Below are 19,174 nucleotides of genomic sequence, written 5' to 3' on the forward strand. Positions count from 1 at the left end.
ACGACAGTTTGTGTGCGTTTTACCATACTCTCCGTGATGTATGAAGTTAAGCACAGCAAATTAGATGTAGTGGAACGTCCTTGAAAAAATCCATGTTGGTCGTCACATAGAGATTTCTTGCAGTGAGCCCGTAGGGGTTCCATAACCACCAACTCAAACAGCTTGGAGACTGCACACAGGGATGTAATTCCACGATAGTTGTTGACGTCACGTTTATCGCCTTTTTTGTGCACTGCACCCAAAAAACAAATCTGACAATTATTGTATAAAATTTGGGCATATACAATTCTGTAAGCTTTTTATACAGATATTGTATTAAAATAATACAAATCTGTATTAAAATAATACAAATCTGTATTATTTTAATACAACAATTGTATTAAAATCTTCCAAAATTGTATATGCCCAATTATTATACAGTTTCTGTAAGGTTATTATGCAGATCTGTATAAAAATCTGCCATCCGCTGGTTGGGTGTGGGAACATACGAGCAGTCTTCCAGCATGAAGGAAACACCCCGTGGGAAATGGACGCACGAAAGATACGGAGAAGAGGAACCATCAGATCATCGACGTGTCTTTTCAAAAGAATTGAAGGAAATCCATCAGGTCCCGGATTGAGAGACGATTTCAGCCGAGAAGCTGCTCCCGATATCATCGTTTCATCGATATCAATAGCACCGATTGCTTGACCCATGAGTGGAACGTTACTTATTGCGAGCTCAATTTCGTAATCACTAAGCTCCTCGTTAGAAAATACCTTAGCAAACTTATTCGAGAAAACGAACAGATTTCCTGGGTGTTATTTGCTGTAGATCCATCAAATACCATGGACGACTTACTTTACCTAATTATGGATCCTGTACACCTTCGGTGGTGCAAAGGGCCGACTTGAAAGATCTCCATCCTGAGCGTTGCCCGGCTATCGCTTTAACCTGTTGCCAGGTTAGATTTCAGTCGACTTCTTTTATTTCTTTATTGAGGCTTCGCCGCCATGAGCTTCTGGGTCTGCCTCTGCTGCGATGTCCCGCTGGGTTCCAGTCTAATGCTTGTTTACATATTTCGTTTCCGCCTCTACGTAGTGTGTGGCCGACCCAGCCCCACTTCCGATTCCGAATTTCTGTAGCTATCGGCCTCTTAAGACAACGACGATCGAGCTCGTTGTTTGAGATCCAGTTGTGAGCCCACCAGGCTCGAATTATATACCGTAGGCATCTGTTAATGAACACCTGCAGCCGTTGAGTGTTCTCCACTGATACACACCATGGTTCGCTAGCGTATAACAGCACAGATTTCACGTTAGAGTTGAAAATTCGTATTTCGGTGCGTTCACTTATCTGCCTGTTTTTCCAGATATTGCTCAAACTCGCAAAGGCAGCCCTTGCTTTCTTGCTCCGTGCAAGAAAGATCTTGGTACCGCCGTCTGACGCCATTTGGCTACCAAGATATTGAATGTTTTCAACATTCTCCACTGGCTACTGTGAAACTGGAAGGGGTCACCGTGTTTACATCCAACGATTAGGTTTTGTTGACGTTGATTACTAAGCCTTCCGAAGAGGAGCGCTCGACAAGGTCGTTGAGGTTACTCTGCAGAGCGCCGTTGATCGAGAACTGCAACGTCATCAGCCAATTCGAAGTCGTTTTGGTGCTTCATGGTTATAGGCTGTCATAACAGCCCGCGGTTTGGTTCGCGGTCAATCGCACCTACCAGAATTTCGTCGATTCAGATGCGGAACAGTTAAGGTGATATAATACATTCTTGCCTCACACCAGCTACGACCCAGTGCAGCACTCTACACGTAAAGGCCTCGTACTGTGCCTCGATGAGGCCGATGATTTTCTCAGGAACCCCCTTGCGTCTCAAGACGCCCCACATATTCTCGTGAATTAGACGGCCGAAAGCTTTTTCGTGGTCAATGAATACCAAGTAAAAGGACTCTTGGAATTCGTTGACCTGCTCCAGAATGATACGGAGCGTGACAATATGGTCCACACAGGATCTTCCAGCACGGAAGCCGGCCTGCTGCCGCCGAAGAATCACATCGATCTTCTCCTGAATCCGGGCTAGGATAACTTTGCATAGAACTCTGAGAACGGTACACAGCAACATAATGCCTCGCCAGTTATCGCATACAGTCAGGTCACCCTTTTTGGGCACCTTCACTAAGATACCTTGTATCCGACCGGAAAAGTTGCGGTATCCCAGATATTACGAAATACACGATGCAGTAGTTGAGCGGATGTCATGGGGTCAGCTTTGAGCATCTCGGCTGATATGTCATCGACCCCTGGGACTTTATTCGATTTCATGCTTTGGATGGCTGTTTGAATCTCTAGCAGTGATGAAGCTTCGGTATTGATGCGTGTTATATGTCGGATCCCAGGCAGATCATGCCGAGGTGGCGATGGCCTGGCTGGCACTTGAAAAAGTTGTTCGAAGTGCTCGAACCAGCGTTTCAGCTGGTCAGTTGGGTCGGTCAATAACTGATCATTCGCGTCTTTCACAGGCATCGTTGCATTCATCTACGCCCCGCTTAAGCGTCGTGAGATATCGTAGAGGAGGCGAATGTCCCCGGTTGCGGCGGCTCTCTCTCCTTCGTCGGCCAGAGAGTCTGCCCACGCTCGCTTGTCCCGTCGACATGAGCGTTTTACTTCCTTCTCAAGAGCCGCGTTTCGTTGACGGGCTAAGACTTTGGCTCCTCTGGTTTTTGATCGCTCTATTGCGGCTTTGGCTTCTCTTCGCTCCTCTATCTTCCTCCAGGTCTCATCGGTGATCCATTGTTTTCTTTGGGTGCGCAGTTCGCCCAGATTATTCTCGCGGTGGTGATGAAGGCCTTCTTGATGACGGTCCATTGGTCTTCAACGCTGCCACCTTCCGGAATATCTGCAGCACGCGTCTCCAGTTCTTCAACTAAGGACCGTTTCACCGTGGCATCTTCCAGTCGGCGTGTGTTGAATCGTCGTCCAACTCTTTCATCCTGCCGACGTATCCGCTCAATGCGCAGGCGTATTTCACCGATGAGGAGGTGATGATCAGACGCGATATCGACACTACGTTTATTTCGTACATCAAGAAGGCTCCGTTTCCATTTTCGGCTGATGCAGATGTGGTCGATTTCATTTTCTGTAAAGCCGTCACGGGAGACCCACGTGACCTTGTGAACCGGTCGATGAGGGAAGAGCGATCCCCCGATCACCATGTCGTTATTACCACATAATTCTGCGAACAGCTCTCCGTTTTCGCTCATTTCTCCGAGAACATGGCGTTCCATAATGCTTGTCGGATTCGATCTTCGCATTGAAGTCGCCCAAACAGATCTTGATATCACCCTTCGGTATTCTATCTACGATGGCATTGAGTTGACTGTAGAAGTTCTCTTTGTCTTGTAGATAGGCAGCATCGGTTGGCGTATAACCTTGGAACATAGTAAGGTTTCGGATCTGGCAACGATTATCCTTTCACTTATAGGTTCCCAGAGTGTGCCTGAGCGCTTAGTAGGAAGCCAACTCCGCGATGCCGAGGAGCGTGTTCACCGCGTAAACCAGAGTATAGCAGAACTTGTCCCGACGGCGTTCTGTGTTCTCCAAAGTTTGGCCAACGGACTTTACTCAGTCCCAGGATCTCAAGCTTCATGCGGCGTGCCTCATTGGCAAGTTATGCCAATTTACCCTGCTGGGCTAGGGTTAAAACGTTCCATGTACCATGGACGACGGCAATCCAGATTCTTTACGCTGATCTTTGACATACTTCCAGAAACGTTTCGGATGTGATTTTAGGTTTCGTTGAATGTTTTGCTGATATCGAGAATACCAATCCTGACTGGCTCGCTTGTAGTCGTGATTGAGCTTAACATAGTAGTTTCTCATCGAAACAGTTCGATGCTTGGTGAATTTACGTAGAGCCGCTCGCTTAACAGATTTCATTCTTCTCAGTGCAAGTGTTTGTCAAGGGGGGCCGTTTTTTGTATCGCTCGATCGTTTAGGAATGTATCGATCGATAACGTATGCTAAAACTTTGGAGAATGCTTGTGCAGCATTTTTTATGTTTCCGAGGTCCAGAATAGCTTCCCAGTCGAGAGAAGATAGAAACTGACTGATACGACGATGATCAGCTTCACGAAAATTATAGCAGAAGCAAACAGGTGAGACATCCGTTTGGTTTGGAATACTGCAGTTAATTGAAACAACAAGCGCTGGATGATGCGCTACCCGTTTTACCAGAGGGGATGGAGCTAGATCTACGATTGTAGACTTGTTACAAAACACAAATCCAGGTAGCGATTATTTTCATTGGCGATAGAATTGAACTGAGATAGCGTTGCTGAGCTGTAGCAGTCTAGAAGCTTCGCCGCTCCAGAGTGCAGAACGGAATTGTCGATATCCGGGAACAGGAATCCGTTAGGAGAAGTTTTCCACGAAACGGTAGCTTGGTTGAAGTCACCCAAAACTATAACTTCGTCGACTGAATAATCCTCCTCGAGAGTTTGAAATATACAGTTGCAGTGTGTTTCCATGTACTCGATATCACGAGTCCGATCAGAGGGAATGTAAATCGCGCAAATGAACAATTGGCGATCGCGCAACTCGATTGCAGTCCAGGTCTGCTCAAGACACTTCCAAGACACATTTTCAACTGATTTCGCCTTCAAACTAGATCTAACTGCAATTAAAACTCCTCCACCAGTTGACTTACGACTATTCTCATGATTTCAGTCACATCTGAAGACATCATACGCAGTTCCGAACACCTGAATAGAGAGCGTAGCCTCAGTGAGCCAAGTCTCCACCATAACAAGCTCTCCACCATAACAAGCTCTGATCAGAAACTGTAAGCCGATACTCCTCGATGGTTGAACTAATGCCACCAACGTTTTGGTAGTACAAAATCAAGCTATTACCTCGTTGATCGGTACTGGAATTTGAAAGACTTTCAGGCAGAGTAGAGTTCGTCGGCAGACTGTACTTGCCTGAGGAGCGTTTGCGGGAAGCCCCTTCACCTAACTCATACTTAGGACCGGGACGACTGTTGGCCGCTGACTGCAGGGGCTCGACCGAGATGAGTGGGCTAGGGGTTTCCTCATGGCTGTTTGTAACTGTGCGTCTCAGTGATGTTGAAGATATTGGCAGGGTCTGATGTGTCTGCCCATTTGAAGTTGTGCGTGGCAGTCCGAGCGGCTCCTGACCAGATTCAAACAAGCGGCAGGCGTTGTTCATGATGGGCGAGGGGACTAACTCAAGGTGATGGACTTTCGTGCCTGTTGTTCAATATTGCGCTAAAAGGTGTCATACGGAAATCCGGGGTACGATTTTCAACAGATCCAGTCAATTTATTTGTTTCGCGGATAACATGGGCATCGTCGGCCGAACATTTGAAAAAGTGGCAGAACTGCCTCCTTTGCAAATGTTCGGCTGAAACGGGAAGCAAACAAAAGTTGGACTTGTGGTGAATGCATCGAAGACAAAGTACATGCTAGTGAGCGGAACAGAGCGCGACAGGGCCCGCCTGGGAAGCAGTGTTACGATAGACGGGGATACTAAAGCCGGAAGGGTACGATGGACAGGGCATGTTGCAAGAATGTCGGACAGCAAGCCTACAAAGATGGTGTTCGCTTCCGATCCGGCAGGTTCGAAACGGCAGCATGGAGCGCAGCGAGCGAGGTGAGCAGACCAGGTGCAAAGCGACTTGGCGAGCTTGCATGGGGCGCATTCCAGGATTGAGAGATGCGGCTATACTCAAATGGTGGAACCATCGGCATCGAATAGAAATCATTACAAATACGCTCGATGCGGCAAGGAGACCCTTTGTCCATGCACCTCTTCATCCTCTACCTTCATCCACTGGTGTGCTGACTCGAACAAGTGTGACGGGAAAATTTGCTTGCTGCGTACGCCGACGACATCAGCATGATCGTGACGTCACCGTGGCAGATCGAGGCGATGAGGGAAGTCTTTCGTCGTTTTGGTCTTGCCACCGGCGCGCAATTGAATTTGCGCAAAACTGTTCCAGTTAATGTGAGGTTTTGCGGAGGGAATATGTTCGAAACCCAGTGGCTACAAAGTACTCATGCAGTAAAAATTTTGGGGTTTTCCTTCGCAAACTAAATACGGTTGATGACAACGATCAATTGGAGCAATTGGGTCATTCAAGCATCAAATTCGCGATATCATGTCCGTTGGATTCTTCTTCCTCTTATATGGCTCTACGTTTCAACTGGAACTTATCCTACTCTTGAATTTAGTGTTCTATTATCATTTTCTCAGTTATTGTTTGCAAGCTTTCGCTATAATTGATATTAAATTATAAGTTATCATGCTAAAATAGTAAAGGAGACCTGGTTAAAATACTATGATCAACATGAATCTACTGATCCACACGTTCCATTGCTTAGGGTGGTCAGATTGCCCACATTGCCCTACAATACTTGAACAATAAAAAAAACATTGATTTGCCATACACATACGCAGAATGGTGAGCAACCATGCGCCTCCATGCTCGTTTGGTGGATAGGTGTTAGCGGCTACCTCATCATTTTTTCATATTATGTCATGCGAAACTAGAACAAGAATTATTCAAAATCGACAACATTGGTTACCCCAATATTGGTGAAATAAGAAAAAATACGATTCCAATTATTTTTTGAATGGAACGGTTTTACAAAATTTTGCGAAAATCAGATAGATCGAACCTATGTTACATGGAAATGCAGTATTCTAATCTGAATTTGGCTTTATTAACGGCAGTCGATATTTAGTTTGGCTAACAATGAATAGCACCCGCAAACCCAAAATTCTAGTTACGCCCATAGCGCTCTACCTCTTGTGAAGTACACATACCTGAAATCCTTCCGCCTCGGAGAGCAGAAAGTAGAAGCACCCGAACCAGTGCGCCAGGATGAGCAGAATGTGAATCAGATTTACGACCCGCCACAGATTGGGCCAAACCGTTCGGCTTTCGACGATGTAGTAATACTTTATTGCCCGATAAACCTGCAATAGGGACGATGGAGTGTTTGTGGTTATAGTCTCGTTTCGCACATTGAATTGGTGGTTTGAAGCGTAACGGACCTTGAAAAAGCGAGGAAACCGCAGCAAGGGCTGTGTACCGAGGCGAATTTGTAAGATATCTAAAGGTACTAAAGTTGCTAGGTCTAGTAAAAATTCACTCGAGTGCAGGTAGTGACCGGCCAGTTTCCTTGAGTCGTAGACCTGTGTGGACCGAGAAGGATATTCGTTTCATTAGAAAACATTATTGCCATCATCACACTCGTTCAACGCTCACCATCAATCCCTGTTCGAGATAGCCGGTCCGCAGCTGGACCACTACGTCTAGTATAAAAACAACATCGGTTAAACAATCACAGCTCAGCCAAAATTTGGAAGCGTTTGTCTGCAGCTCCGGAAAGCTCTGCCGCACGATCAGCGTCCACAGGTTATACAGAATACCGATGGTGACCACCATCAGCCAGTAGAAGTAGAAGTTCTCGTCCGGGTTGACCACCGTTTTCGGGATTTTCAGCCGCCGCCTGCGGCGCGCGGTTTTGTCCGCGTCGGTTGCACCCTCCGAACCGGTATCCTCCACCGTTTCCTGCGGGTATTTAAACAGTAGGTTTGTTTGAGTTGAAAATGTGGAAAAGCCAGCTTGCGACCCATACCTGTGCCTCCGGTATCTGACGCGTGGAAAACCGCTTTAGGAAGGAATCCTCTCGCTTGAGTGGTGGTTTTTTGACAGACATGGCAGACGAAATCTGCACCGTGGTCCGGAGCTTCATCCATCGCTGGTTCGATTTGGTCCTGTTGGATGGAAATTTATATTTTGGAAAGAAACAAAAATCGAACATTAAGCATTGGGTCATAAATCTGAGAATAGTGGTTTGAAGGATTATATGATATTTGCTTCACAACATCTATTAGATATATAGGTTATTGGAATTAATAATTAATTTTGACCTAGTTTCTGCGGATTTCAAGCCAATTAATTATAAGTGAACAACGTCAAGGAACTAGGACATTGGTTAGTTACGGAGTTAGATTAGATACCAAGTAGGAGAGCTCGCAACAGCAAAATGAATAGACACATCTCGATCACTAAAGTTTGATTTATTTCACGCATATTGATTAATAAGTTGTCAAGAACACGCCACACTGTGATATAGGACGACAAAACAGACCATATGAATAGATAAAAGCATTTAGAAATGTGATAAAATAAATGGAAAGAGAATAATTGAATAAGTCTTTGGTGCAATTCGTCGATTCAATCCACTGGTTTCCACACACCCTAGAAAAAAAAACGTAAAACATCAAAAATAACGACGACCATTCATCACATCTATTGGTAATGAAACTACAGTTTTCTAAAATTCATTGCTCCTAACGAGTATATTTATTTTTTGTTTTCTATACCTAAAGAAATAAAATAAAATGTTAAAAAAACATTCCCTCGACTCGGTAAAGTGCTTTATTCTTTCCGGAAGGCGCTTATTTTAGATGGACAGGCAAACGGCAATTTACCAAATGATTAAACGGCACAATGACATCAGCGAAATGAGTTGCTTGAATTCCAGCTCACGTAGCTGTAATGGAAATTGTCTAACGGGGTTTTCCGATGTAGACCCATCTAATTCTAATCGGTGTCTTTGAAAGGTAATCAATTCGTCTTTTCTTCTTTCGTTTGGCAAACCTTTTTAACTGATTTTCTGGACGGCAGAAAAACTGTTCATGCAATTCCAAGACACGACCGCAGGGTACTTGTTTTGTTGATTGCGCCACTGATTGTATTATTTTAATTGTGATGAGGCACATTTTCGTGTCAATAGCATATAGCACTGGAATAAACCACAATCATCACTAAAACCTTCGGTCGGTATGTTGCCGGGGTTCAGGAAGATGAGCGTAAACATAGCAAATGATGGTTGAATATGTACATTTTTTGGATGGTGTCAGGTGGGGCTTATTTTGACTTTAACTATTTATGAAAAAAAAAAAAGATTATGAATCCTCTTTTCTCTACAGCGAACCTTGAAGATGAACCAACTTCGTCCCTATTTGATGAATTTCTTTGGAGTGATAAACTTTTACGCCTCACTCACTTTTTGTGAAAATTTTTGGTAGGCAATTACAAAAAATGTTTGACCACTAAGAGATTTGAACCTAGAACATCAACAGAATTGGCGATGGGATGCGATCACTAAAGCCATCACATCACATCAATCACATCGACTGCGTATAGGAGATAGGTTTTTGTTCCATAATGGCGACACTTTTTGCAATTGGTAATGGCACGTGAAAGATAATAGAAGTGAGAAAACGAGCAACTCAACTTTTCGTGGCCCTGATTGTCAGGGAAAAACTTTCTCAAAATTTCTCATCAGACCTTTTTTCTTTCCCGTAAAACGATTTATCGGCGAAAATCTGCATGAGGGAGCATATTCTGCTCGTGAGACTAAATGAGAATTACAATCCCTGTGCAATTGTGCTTCAACAAAGATTTGCATAGCCGAGATTGATATAAAAAATGGGTATATATGTTAAACAAACCAATTTCAACCCCTTTAGAAAAATTTTTTATTTTAATTTGTATAGCGATTGAATAAATAAAAAATATTGGATTACTGGAACCAGTATCATACTTAATCCATTTTTGTATAACTACGCAGAAGTCTGCTGATTTGTTACAATCGAACACACATCTCCCTTATTCACTCTGAACCAATCAGCTACTGGGCTTCCATAGGCAAATGGACTAATTGATGGTGGTGTAAATTATGCTGGAGCGAATTTCAGATCGACATTGTTTGTGCAAATGTTTGACTGCGATTCCTAATGATATCGTATTTGATGACATAAATTGAGATGCGGACCTACAAATTAGATTTTTATATTCTAGTAGGTGGTAGAATATGTATTCCAGAATTAATCAATATAGACAAAGTTGCCATCTTCGGCAAGAGGTTTAAGCTAGTGAAGTGTTTGGGGGAACCAGTTGATTTTTTAACCATTCATATTTACTTTCTAGTTATTTTTCAATAACAAATATCTGTCGAGGATACAACGAGATACAAACAAAACCACTTGTAAAAGAAAGCTTCGACGATTCTCTTCTGAATGTGCATTGATTTGGCTGCTACTTTTTGCAACCTTGGGAGATATTTTGGTGTGAAAATTTGTAATTTTGTTCTTTAATCTCGATTTTCCTTCTATAAATTGAAATTATTGTTATGATTTTGTAGTTGAATGCTGTGTTTTGGTGTGCTGAATAAGTTTCTAGAACATTGTTGACCTTAAAAATGCGACCATAAAAAGTTATTCATTTTATACCAGTTTTTAACACTAGGATTCATTCGTTCAAAAAATCGTTGCAACTAAATTTTCAAATGGCTATATCTCAGTTGTTTTTCAACCGATTTTCTCAGTTTCTCAGTTTTTCACCAACCTCTTAGCCATCTCTTCTAGTTTCTGGACATTGCAAAATATTGTATCTAGGGGTGTTCAATTTTTCTTTAGAGCTGTAAGAGTAAAGCAACGGATTTAGAAAAATGCGATTTTGGAGATATTTTTAAATTTTATTGCCAAAAATGATATCTATTCATATAGTGATGATGGAAATGATAAAATAACAAATAAAAGACATCACCTGGAACATAAGAACACATTTGAGCATCCCTACTATGCATACGATGATAATTCGGTACCTTTAGGAACCACTTTATACTACAGGATGTATGAAGTTTCAGAAAATATTTTCAAGCATGTTGTCTACTGTGAACTTGTTAAAATAAATGTAAACTATATACGAAACATGTGTGATAATAAATTATGATGTTCTAGGATCTCCGAACTGTACTGGAATTTGAATAAAATGGTCTACCGAATCATCCAAGGCTTCCATGATGCCCCCAGCCGCAGTATAAACCCAATTATGTCCTCCGAGTATTTGTCTTTCACTTGCGTCTCAAATCCAAACATATAAAATATTGTAAGCAGGGTTTCGACTTTTCGTTTCAATGAGACCAAAGCAAGCGTTTTTCGGGCCAAGGGAAAATCTTTTTTCATTGTTTATGTTGAGGATTCGAACCCAGAATAGTAACAATAATAGCTGTGGGGATGCGCTTACTCTAGCCACACCACCACGCTATCTGTATGTAAGCGTAAAGTTATTTGGTCCTCATAAGCTACTACCATTTGCATTCATGGCGTCACGAAAAGACTCGAATATGAAAGAAAAAGAGCAAACCAATGATTGGCGGCAATCGAAGTGAGCGAAAAACGGTTATCACTCTCCAGGATGTTTTTCTTTCCCGAAAAGCGATTTCTCCCCGAATTACGAACCCTGATTGTAAGATTTCCAAATTATCCTGGAGTTTGAATCAAATGGTCTACCGAATCAACCAATCGAAAGACAAATATTCAGAGGACATAATTGGGTTGATTCCGCGGCTGGGGACTTCATGAAAGCCTTGGTTGATTCGTAAGAACATTTGATTCAAACTTCAAGACAATTTGGAGTTTTTGCAACATCTCATATGCCTGGAATTAAGACGCAAGTAAAAGACAAATACCCGGAGTACATAATTGGGGTGATGCCGCAGCAGAGGACATCATGGAAGCCTTGGTTGATTCGATAGACCATTTTGCTCAAACTCCAAGGTAATTTGGAGATCTTACAATATCTCAAATGCCTGAATTTGAGACGCAAGTGAAAGATAAATACTCGGAGGACATAATTGGGTTGATACCGCGGCTGGGGACATCATGGAAGCCTTGGTTGATTCGGTAGACCATTTCATTAAAACTCCAGGACAATTTGGAGATCCTACATCATCTCATATGCCTGGATATGAGACGCAAGTGCAAGACAAATACTCCAAGGACATAATTGGGTTGATACTGTAGTTGGAGGCATCATGAAAGCCTTGGTTGATTCGGTAGACCATTTGATTCAAATTCCAGTACAGTTCGGAGATCCTAGAACATCATAATTTATCATAACACATGTTTCGTGTATAGTTTACATTTATTTTAACATGTTCACAGTAGACAACATGCTTGAAAACATTTACTGAAGCTTCAAACATCCTGTAGTATAAAGTGGTTCCTAAAGGCACCGAATTATCAACGTATGCATAGTAGGGATGCTCAAATGTGTTCTTATGTTCCAGGTGATGTCTTTTATTTGTTATTTTATCATTTCCATCATCACTATATGAATAGATATCATTTTTGGTAATGAAATATAAGTATATCTCCAAAATCGCATTTTTCTAAATCCGTTGCTCTATTCCCACAGCTATAGTAAAAATTTGAATACCCCTAGATACAATATTTTGTGTCCAGAAACTAGAAGAGATGGCTAAGAGGTTGGTAAAAAAATGGAGAAAATCGGTTGAAAACCCACTGAGATATAGCCATTTGAAAATTTAGTTACAACGATTTTCTGCACGAATGTATCCGTGTAAGTGTTGAAGGATCTAATGACTTATTATCTAAATTTGAGTCATATTTTGTTCGTTTCAATAGATAGACCCGTAGTATCTTTCACGAAATTTTTCGGTACATTATTTCTGACAACTTTCCCAAAGACGCCATTTTGTTTCAATAAATTAAAAAAAAAAATTCATCTCACTTTTAGGTGAATCAATCAAGAATAAAATTCTCTCAAATGATGCCCCTTGATGTATGCAACATACTTGCTGAACATACTATACCATTTAAAACACGATTTCATACCGAAACAGCTGACGATCACATTTTTTGAGATTTTAACCACGGCCGACCCCGACTAGATCATTTGGCCGAACAGGTCATTCGGCCGAATAGGTCGCACAGGTTAGAAATGATGAGTAAAAAGAGAGGCACCTTCCGTCTAACTTCGCTCTTCTCACTTTTCACAGCGAGAAGTGAGAAGAAAGAAATGAGGAGTGAGAAGTGTGAAGTAAAAAGTAATGAGTGAGAAGTGAAACGTCCCACTTATCGTTCAATTTTTCACTTCTTACTGTTCACTGCGAGAAGTGAGAAATGAGAAGTGGTGAGAAGAAATAGTTAATGAGTGATGGGTGAGAAAAGAGTAGGGTGAGAAATTCTTACTCCTCATTTCTCACTGTGAAAAGTAAGGTGTACAAAGTGAGAAGTGAGACATCTCACTTTTTTTAAATCTTCATCAGTGAGATTTTTAGCCCTAGGTTAGTTCACCTCTGACGTCTCACTTCTCATTTTGCACTACTTAGTTTCCATAGTCAGCGGAGAAAGCAGTGATAAGTAAGACATCTCACTTCTCACTTATGTGATGGGATTCGGCTTTACAGTCTCAGAATTGTTCAAACAATAATGTTTTAACTGCCCTACGATTCGGCTGTGTTTGACAGTCTTCTTCAGCCCCCCAGAAGATGGCTGCCAAATACAGGCGAAACGTCGGGCAGTTAAAATATTATTGTTTGAACAATTCTGAGACTGTAAAGCCTTATCCCGTCACATATATTTAACAGTCGAGACACCATAGACTTCATTTTTAATTTCTCATTTCTTATTTATTCCTTGCTTCTCATTTGAGAAGTGAAAAAAGAGGAACGATGAATGAAAAGTAAGGCGTCTGACTTCTCACTTATGTAGATCTTCTCATTTTTTACAGTAGCGATTGAGAAGTGATAGACGTCTCACTTCTCATTTCTCAGTAGTAATTTCTCATTTCTAACTATAGTGAGAAGTGCACTTCTTACTTCTCACTCCTCATCCCTCACTTCTCACTGTGAAAAGTGAGAAGAGCGAAATTAAAAGCGAGAGGCCTCACACTCGGTCCTAATTTCTTACTTTTAACTATTCTAAGTGGCCCTTTTTGACAAACGACCATTAAGGCCAAACGGCGTTTTCGGCCAAATGATCTATTCGTCAAAATGACTTTTACGGTCAAACGATCTATTCGCCCAAACGACATTTTCGGGCAAATGGCCCTTTCTGCCGAACGACTTTTTCCGCCCAACAACTTATTCGGCCTAATGGCTCTTTCTACTAAATGACCGTTTCGGCCAAATGAAATACCCGGTCAAATGACTTATTAGGACATATGACCAAATTACCTATTCGGGCAAATGACCTATGCGGCCAAATGACTTTCCGCCTAATGGTCTGTTCGGCCAAATGGTATGTTTAACCAAACAACGGCCTAGTGGCCTCCGGCCTCCACTGAAATGATAGAACTTTCAGCGGAGAATTACACCGTAGCCTGGAATGCTAGAAAACCGCTATGAGAACAATAAACTGATGTAAAAGCGCATTTATATGCGATTTTTAACGCGGAGTTCATGAAGCGTGAGAGATTTATTTATTATTTATCATCAGACTAAGGCCGGAGTGGCCTGTGCTGCACATAAAAGACTTCTCCATTCAGCTCGGTTCATGGCTGCACTTCGCCAACCACGCAGTCTGCGGAGGGTCCGCAAGTCGTCCTCCACCTGATCGATCCACCTTGCCCGCTGTGCACCTCGCCTTCTTGTTCCCGTCGGATCGTTGTCGAGAACCATTTTTACCGGATTACTGTCCGACATTTTGGCTACGTGCCCGGCCCACCGCAGTCTTCCGATTTTCGCGGTGTGAATGATGGATGGTTCTCCCAACAGCTGATGCAACTCGTGGTTCATTCGCCGCCTCCACGTACCGTCCGCCATCTGCAACCCACCATAGATGGTACGCAACACTTTCCTTTCGAAAACTCCCAGTGCGCGTTGGTCCTCCACGAGCATCGTCCAGGTCTCGTGTCCGTAGAGAACTACCGGTCTTATAAGCGTTTTGTAGATAGTCAGTTTGGTACGGCGGCGAACTCTATTCGATCGAAGCGTCTTGCGGAGTCCAAAATACGTACGATTTCCAGCCACTATGCGTCTCCGAATTTCTCTGCTGGTATCGTTATAGGCGGTCACCAGTGAGCCCAAGTACACGAATTCTTCAACCACCTCGATTTCGTCACCACCGATAGAAACTCGTGGTGGGTGGCTCACATTGACCTCTCTTGAGCCTCTTCCTATCATGTACTTCGTCTTCGACGTGTTGATGACTAGTCCAATTCGTTTAGCTTCGCTTTTCAGTCTGATGTAGGCTTCCTCCATCCTCTCAAAGTTACGTGCCATGATATCAATGTCGTCGGCGAAACCAAATAACTGGACGGACTTCGTGAAAATCGTACCACTCGTGTCAATCCCTGCCCTTCGTACTACTCCCTCCAAAGCGATGTTGAATAGCAGACACGAAAGACCATCACCTTGCCGTAACCCTCTACGGGTTTCGAAGGGACTCGAGAATGCCCCTGAAACTCGAACTACGCACATCACCCGATCCGTCGTCGCCTTGATCAACCGTATCAGTTTATCCGGAAATCCGTTTTCGTGCATTAGCTGTCATAGCTGGTCCCGATCGATTGTATCATATGCGGCTTTGAAGTCGATAAATAGATGATGTGTGGGCACGTTGTATTCGCGGCATTTCTGCAATACCTGACGTATGGCGAACACCTGGTCTGTGGTAGAGCGTTCACCCATAAATCCCGCCTGGTACTGCCCCACGAACTCTCTTGCAATTGGTGTTAGTCGACGGCATAAAATGTGGGAGAGTACCTTGTAGGCGGCGTTCAGCAATGTGATTGCGCGGTAGTTGCTACAATCCAGCTTATCGCCCTTTTTGTAGATGGGACACACGACACCTTCCATCCACTCCTGCGGCAGAACCTCATCCTCTCAAACCTTGGTAATCACCCAGTGCAGCGCTCTAGCCAGTGCTTCACCACCGTGTTTAAACAGCTCTCCTGGTAGTTGGACAACTCCAGGGGCTTTGTTGTTTTTCAGTCGGCCGATCTCCTCCTGGATTTCCTGGAGATTCGGAGCCGGAAGTCGCATGTTCTGCGGGCGTGCTCCTAGGTTCATTACCATACCGCCACCGTTGTCTGCCATATCGCCATTCAGGTGCTCTTCGTAGTGCTACCGCCACCTTTGGATCACCTCACGCTCGTTCGTAAGAAGGTTCCCGTTTATGTCCTTACACTTATCGGGCTGTGGCACGTGGCCCTTACGTGAATGGTTCAACTTCTCTTAAAACCTTCGTGCGTTATTAGCGCGGTACAGTTCCTCCGTCTCTTCACGGTCTCGATCTTCCTGCTGGCGCTTTTTCCTCCGGAAAATCGAGTTTTGTCTCTTCCGCGCCCGTTTGTATCGTGCCTCGTTCGCCCTCGTGCGGTGTTGCAGCAATCTCGCCCATGCTGCATTCTTCTCCTCAACTAACTGCTCACATTCGCTGTCATACCAGTCGTTTCTCTGATCCGGAGCCACCGTGCCTAGTGCAGCGGTTGCGGTGCTTCCAATGGCGGATCGAATATCTCTCCAGCCATCTTCAAGAGATGCTGCGCCTAGCTGCTCTTCCGTTGGGAGTGCCACTTCCAGCTGCTGCGCGTAGTCTTGGGCTAGTGTACCGTCTTGTAGCCGCCCAATGTTTAGCCGCGACGGACGACTCCGAAGCGTGAGAGATACGAGTCGCTCAATTACGTGGTCAGTGAATTCGAGAAGAATCTCCAAATGCTAGACAAGATTGGAGAAAACACACACACACTATGCTCGTCCATATGGTTTGCGCACGACTCGATCCTGTTACGCTCCGAGTGACAAATAAAACAAAACTCGAGAGAAGTATCTCAGTATGTCAACCTGATTGTCTTCCTAAAAACCATTGCCGAAATTGGGAGTGAGCCATCCATCCACTATCGGGCGATGCTGCTTTTGCTCGGAGCCATTCCATTTGACATTTTTCTGCAAAAAGTTCCAGAAGATAAATCTTTCAGATCGGTATGATGCTGTGAAGAGAAACGGATTGTGCCTATATTGTTTATCAGCCGGTCATAAATCACGCTCTTGCAGCGAGGGATCCTGCTGTCTATGCGGAAAACGACACAACACGCTGCTTCATCTGTCGAACGATTCGGCGAGCAGTGTAACACAAAGATCCTCCGTCTCACAGACGACACGACGACCCCCAAGTGACTATCAATAAATCCAGCAGTTCACACAATGTTTCTCGACAACGATCCGACGGGAACAAGAAGGCGTGGTGCACAACGGGCAAGGTGGATCGATCAGGTGGAGGACTATTTGCGGACCCTACGCAGAACATGGCGAACATGGCAGCCATGGACCGAGCTGAATGGAGGAGACTTTTATGTAAAATTATGTATAAATAAATCACACAATCGAGACCACAAAACCAAAATACAGCACGCCACACACTCCGAGCCGCCACACTTGTCAATACAACGTCACAAAGCATAAATTCGCTCCCAGCTACAGACCCGCCACACATTAATCAAAACACAGTAGCATCACACTGTCTATGATCGCATATTTGTAACCCTTGCATTTTTGTTCATTTTGTAAAAAGCCTGTGAATCGTTATGAAAGCTCAATTCACTGCATCTAATCCCACAACAGTAAAATAGGCTTTACTATCTTGCTTATCTGTGGTAAGCTGGAAATGATTGTGGGGAGGATTGACAAACGATTCATGAAATGCAATTGTTAGAAATATGCGATTATGGGCAGTACACTTTTTCGCACAATCATCCGAACGTCAAGTCTTGTTATCAACCACCATTGTACGAGTGAAGGATAGTTATGGCAACACTAAACTCGCACGAGCATTGCTTGACTCATGCTCTCAATATTACTTTGTAACCGAAAGGGTTTGTCGAAAGCTCAATCTAGAGGTGTTTCCTGATTTCTTGGCTATACAAGGCATTGGAAACTTTGCAGGCATCGCCAAAAACGCTGTGCTGATGACAGTCAGCCCTCGGATGTTAGCCATTTCAACTTTCGAAGAAGACATCCAGTTCAACGTGCTGCCCAAACTCACGATTTCCCTGCCGGCTGAGAGCATCGACATTGGTCAATGGAGCATTCCGGAACGTTTTGGATTGACGGATCCTCATTTCCATGAAAACGGCGAAATCGACATGCTGATTGGTGCTGAATATTTCCTGAATTTGCTCAGAGAGGGGCGACTGAAGGCGTGTGAAGGTGGCTCGACTCTACAGAATACTGTTTTCGGTTGAATCGTGGCCGGTCAAGTTCCTGAATGGGCGCTTCCTAGTTTGCAGGTAGCATTTTATCTTTGTTCTCAATCGGAGTTGAACGACCAGCTCATCAGGTTTTGGGAATTAGAAACGTGCCATACCAAGAATACTCACTCAGTCGAAGTGATGGTGTGCGAGGAGATCTTCAAACCCACTACCACCAGAGATGGAAGCGGACGCTTAGTAATGATTCTGCCAAAGAAGAATGATGTTATCCGGCGATTGGGAGACTCCAGAAGTAGCGCATTGAAATGGCTTCTATGTTTGGAGCGGCGGTTTGCGCTAAAACAAAAGCTAAAGGCATTGTACTGCGACTTCATCCACGAATACCAATCGATGGGACACATGAAAGAGGTTCAGGACAACCAGACTGCAGAGACAGCTCAATATCTGAAGGTCATGTTTGACGCATTATGTCAAAGCTCAATTGGAGTGTCGCTAAACGAAGGATCGATGATTGGCCCAGCAGCGCATCTTCTGGAGAGAATCTGCCAATGAAGAACTTCGAAAGTTCAAACTGACGACGGTGACTTATGGTACAGCATCGGCTCTGTACTTGGCAACGCGATGTTTGCAGCAACTAGCAATTGAAGGTGAAGGTAGGCATCAGACAGCAGCAAAGATTCTTAAAGAAGATTTCTACGTGGGCGATATGATTACTGGCGTTGAAGACGTTGAAGAAGGCGTAAAACTAGTCAACGAAATGTTCATACTTACGAACACGATTCGTGATCCGAAAATGGAATTCAAACTGTAGATATTGGCCAATCTTCTAGCTGACCTGCGTGACGAGCGCCCAGTATATGATTCATCCAGAGCCACCATCAAAACTCTAGGCTTGGCTTGGGATCCCCATTGCGACTCGTTCCGCTATTCTGTTCCTGAGTGGAATATGACCACCAGTCTTTCGAAGCGCATCGTTGCCTCTGATGCTTTGATATTGTTCGATCCTCATGGAATAGTCGATCCAGAAGTGGTTTAAGCAAAGTATTAGAGTGAATATCGGAGAAATCTAATCGCCCTCGAGTCTCTATCAGTTCCACGTTGGGTCTGCTACAGTAGAAATTGCTCCGAAGTC

At 43.7% G+C, this 19,174-nt stretch overlaps 1 protein-coding gene across 1 annotated transcript in view; it reads right to left on the reverse strand.

Moving 5' to 3' along the window:
* Positions 1–19,174, reverse strand: part of LOC134224966 (uncharacterized) — a 650,394-nt gene that overhangs the window by 81,167 nt on the left and 550,053 nt on the right. Inside the window, exons 4-7 of the mRNA XM_062704663.1 lie at positions 7,652–7,790; positions 7,279–7,584; positions 7,065–7,205; positions 6,834–6,986 (exon numbers count right to left, since the gene is read on the reverse strand). Of these exons, the coding sequence (XP_062560647.1) occupies positions 6,834–6,986; positions 7,065–7,205; positions 7,279–7,584; positions 7,652–7,790 (739 nt within the window). The remainder of the gene's footprint in view (positions 1–6,833; positions 6,987–7,064; positions 7,206–7,278; positions 7,585–7,651; positions 7,791–19,174) is intronic.

Source organism: Armigeres subalbatus, chromosome 3 (genome assembly GCF_024139115.2).
Source record: "Armigeres subalbatus isolate Guangzhou_Male chromosome 3, GZ_Asu_2, whole genome shotgun sequence".
NCBI classification, from domain to species: domain Eukaryota; kingdom Metazoa; phylum Arthropoda; class Insecta; order Diptera; family Culicidae; genus Armigeres; species Armigeres subalbatus.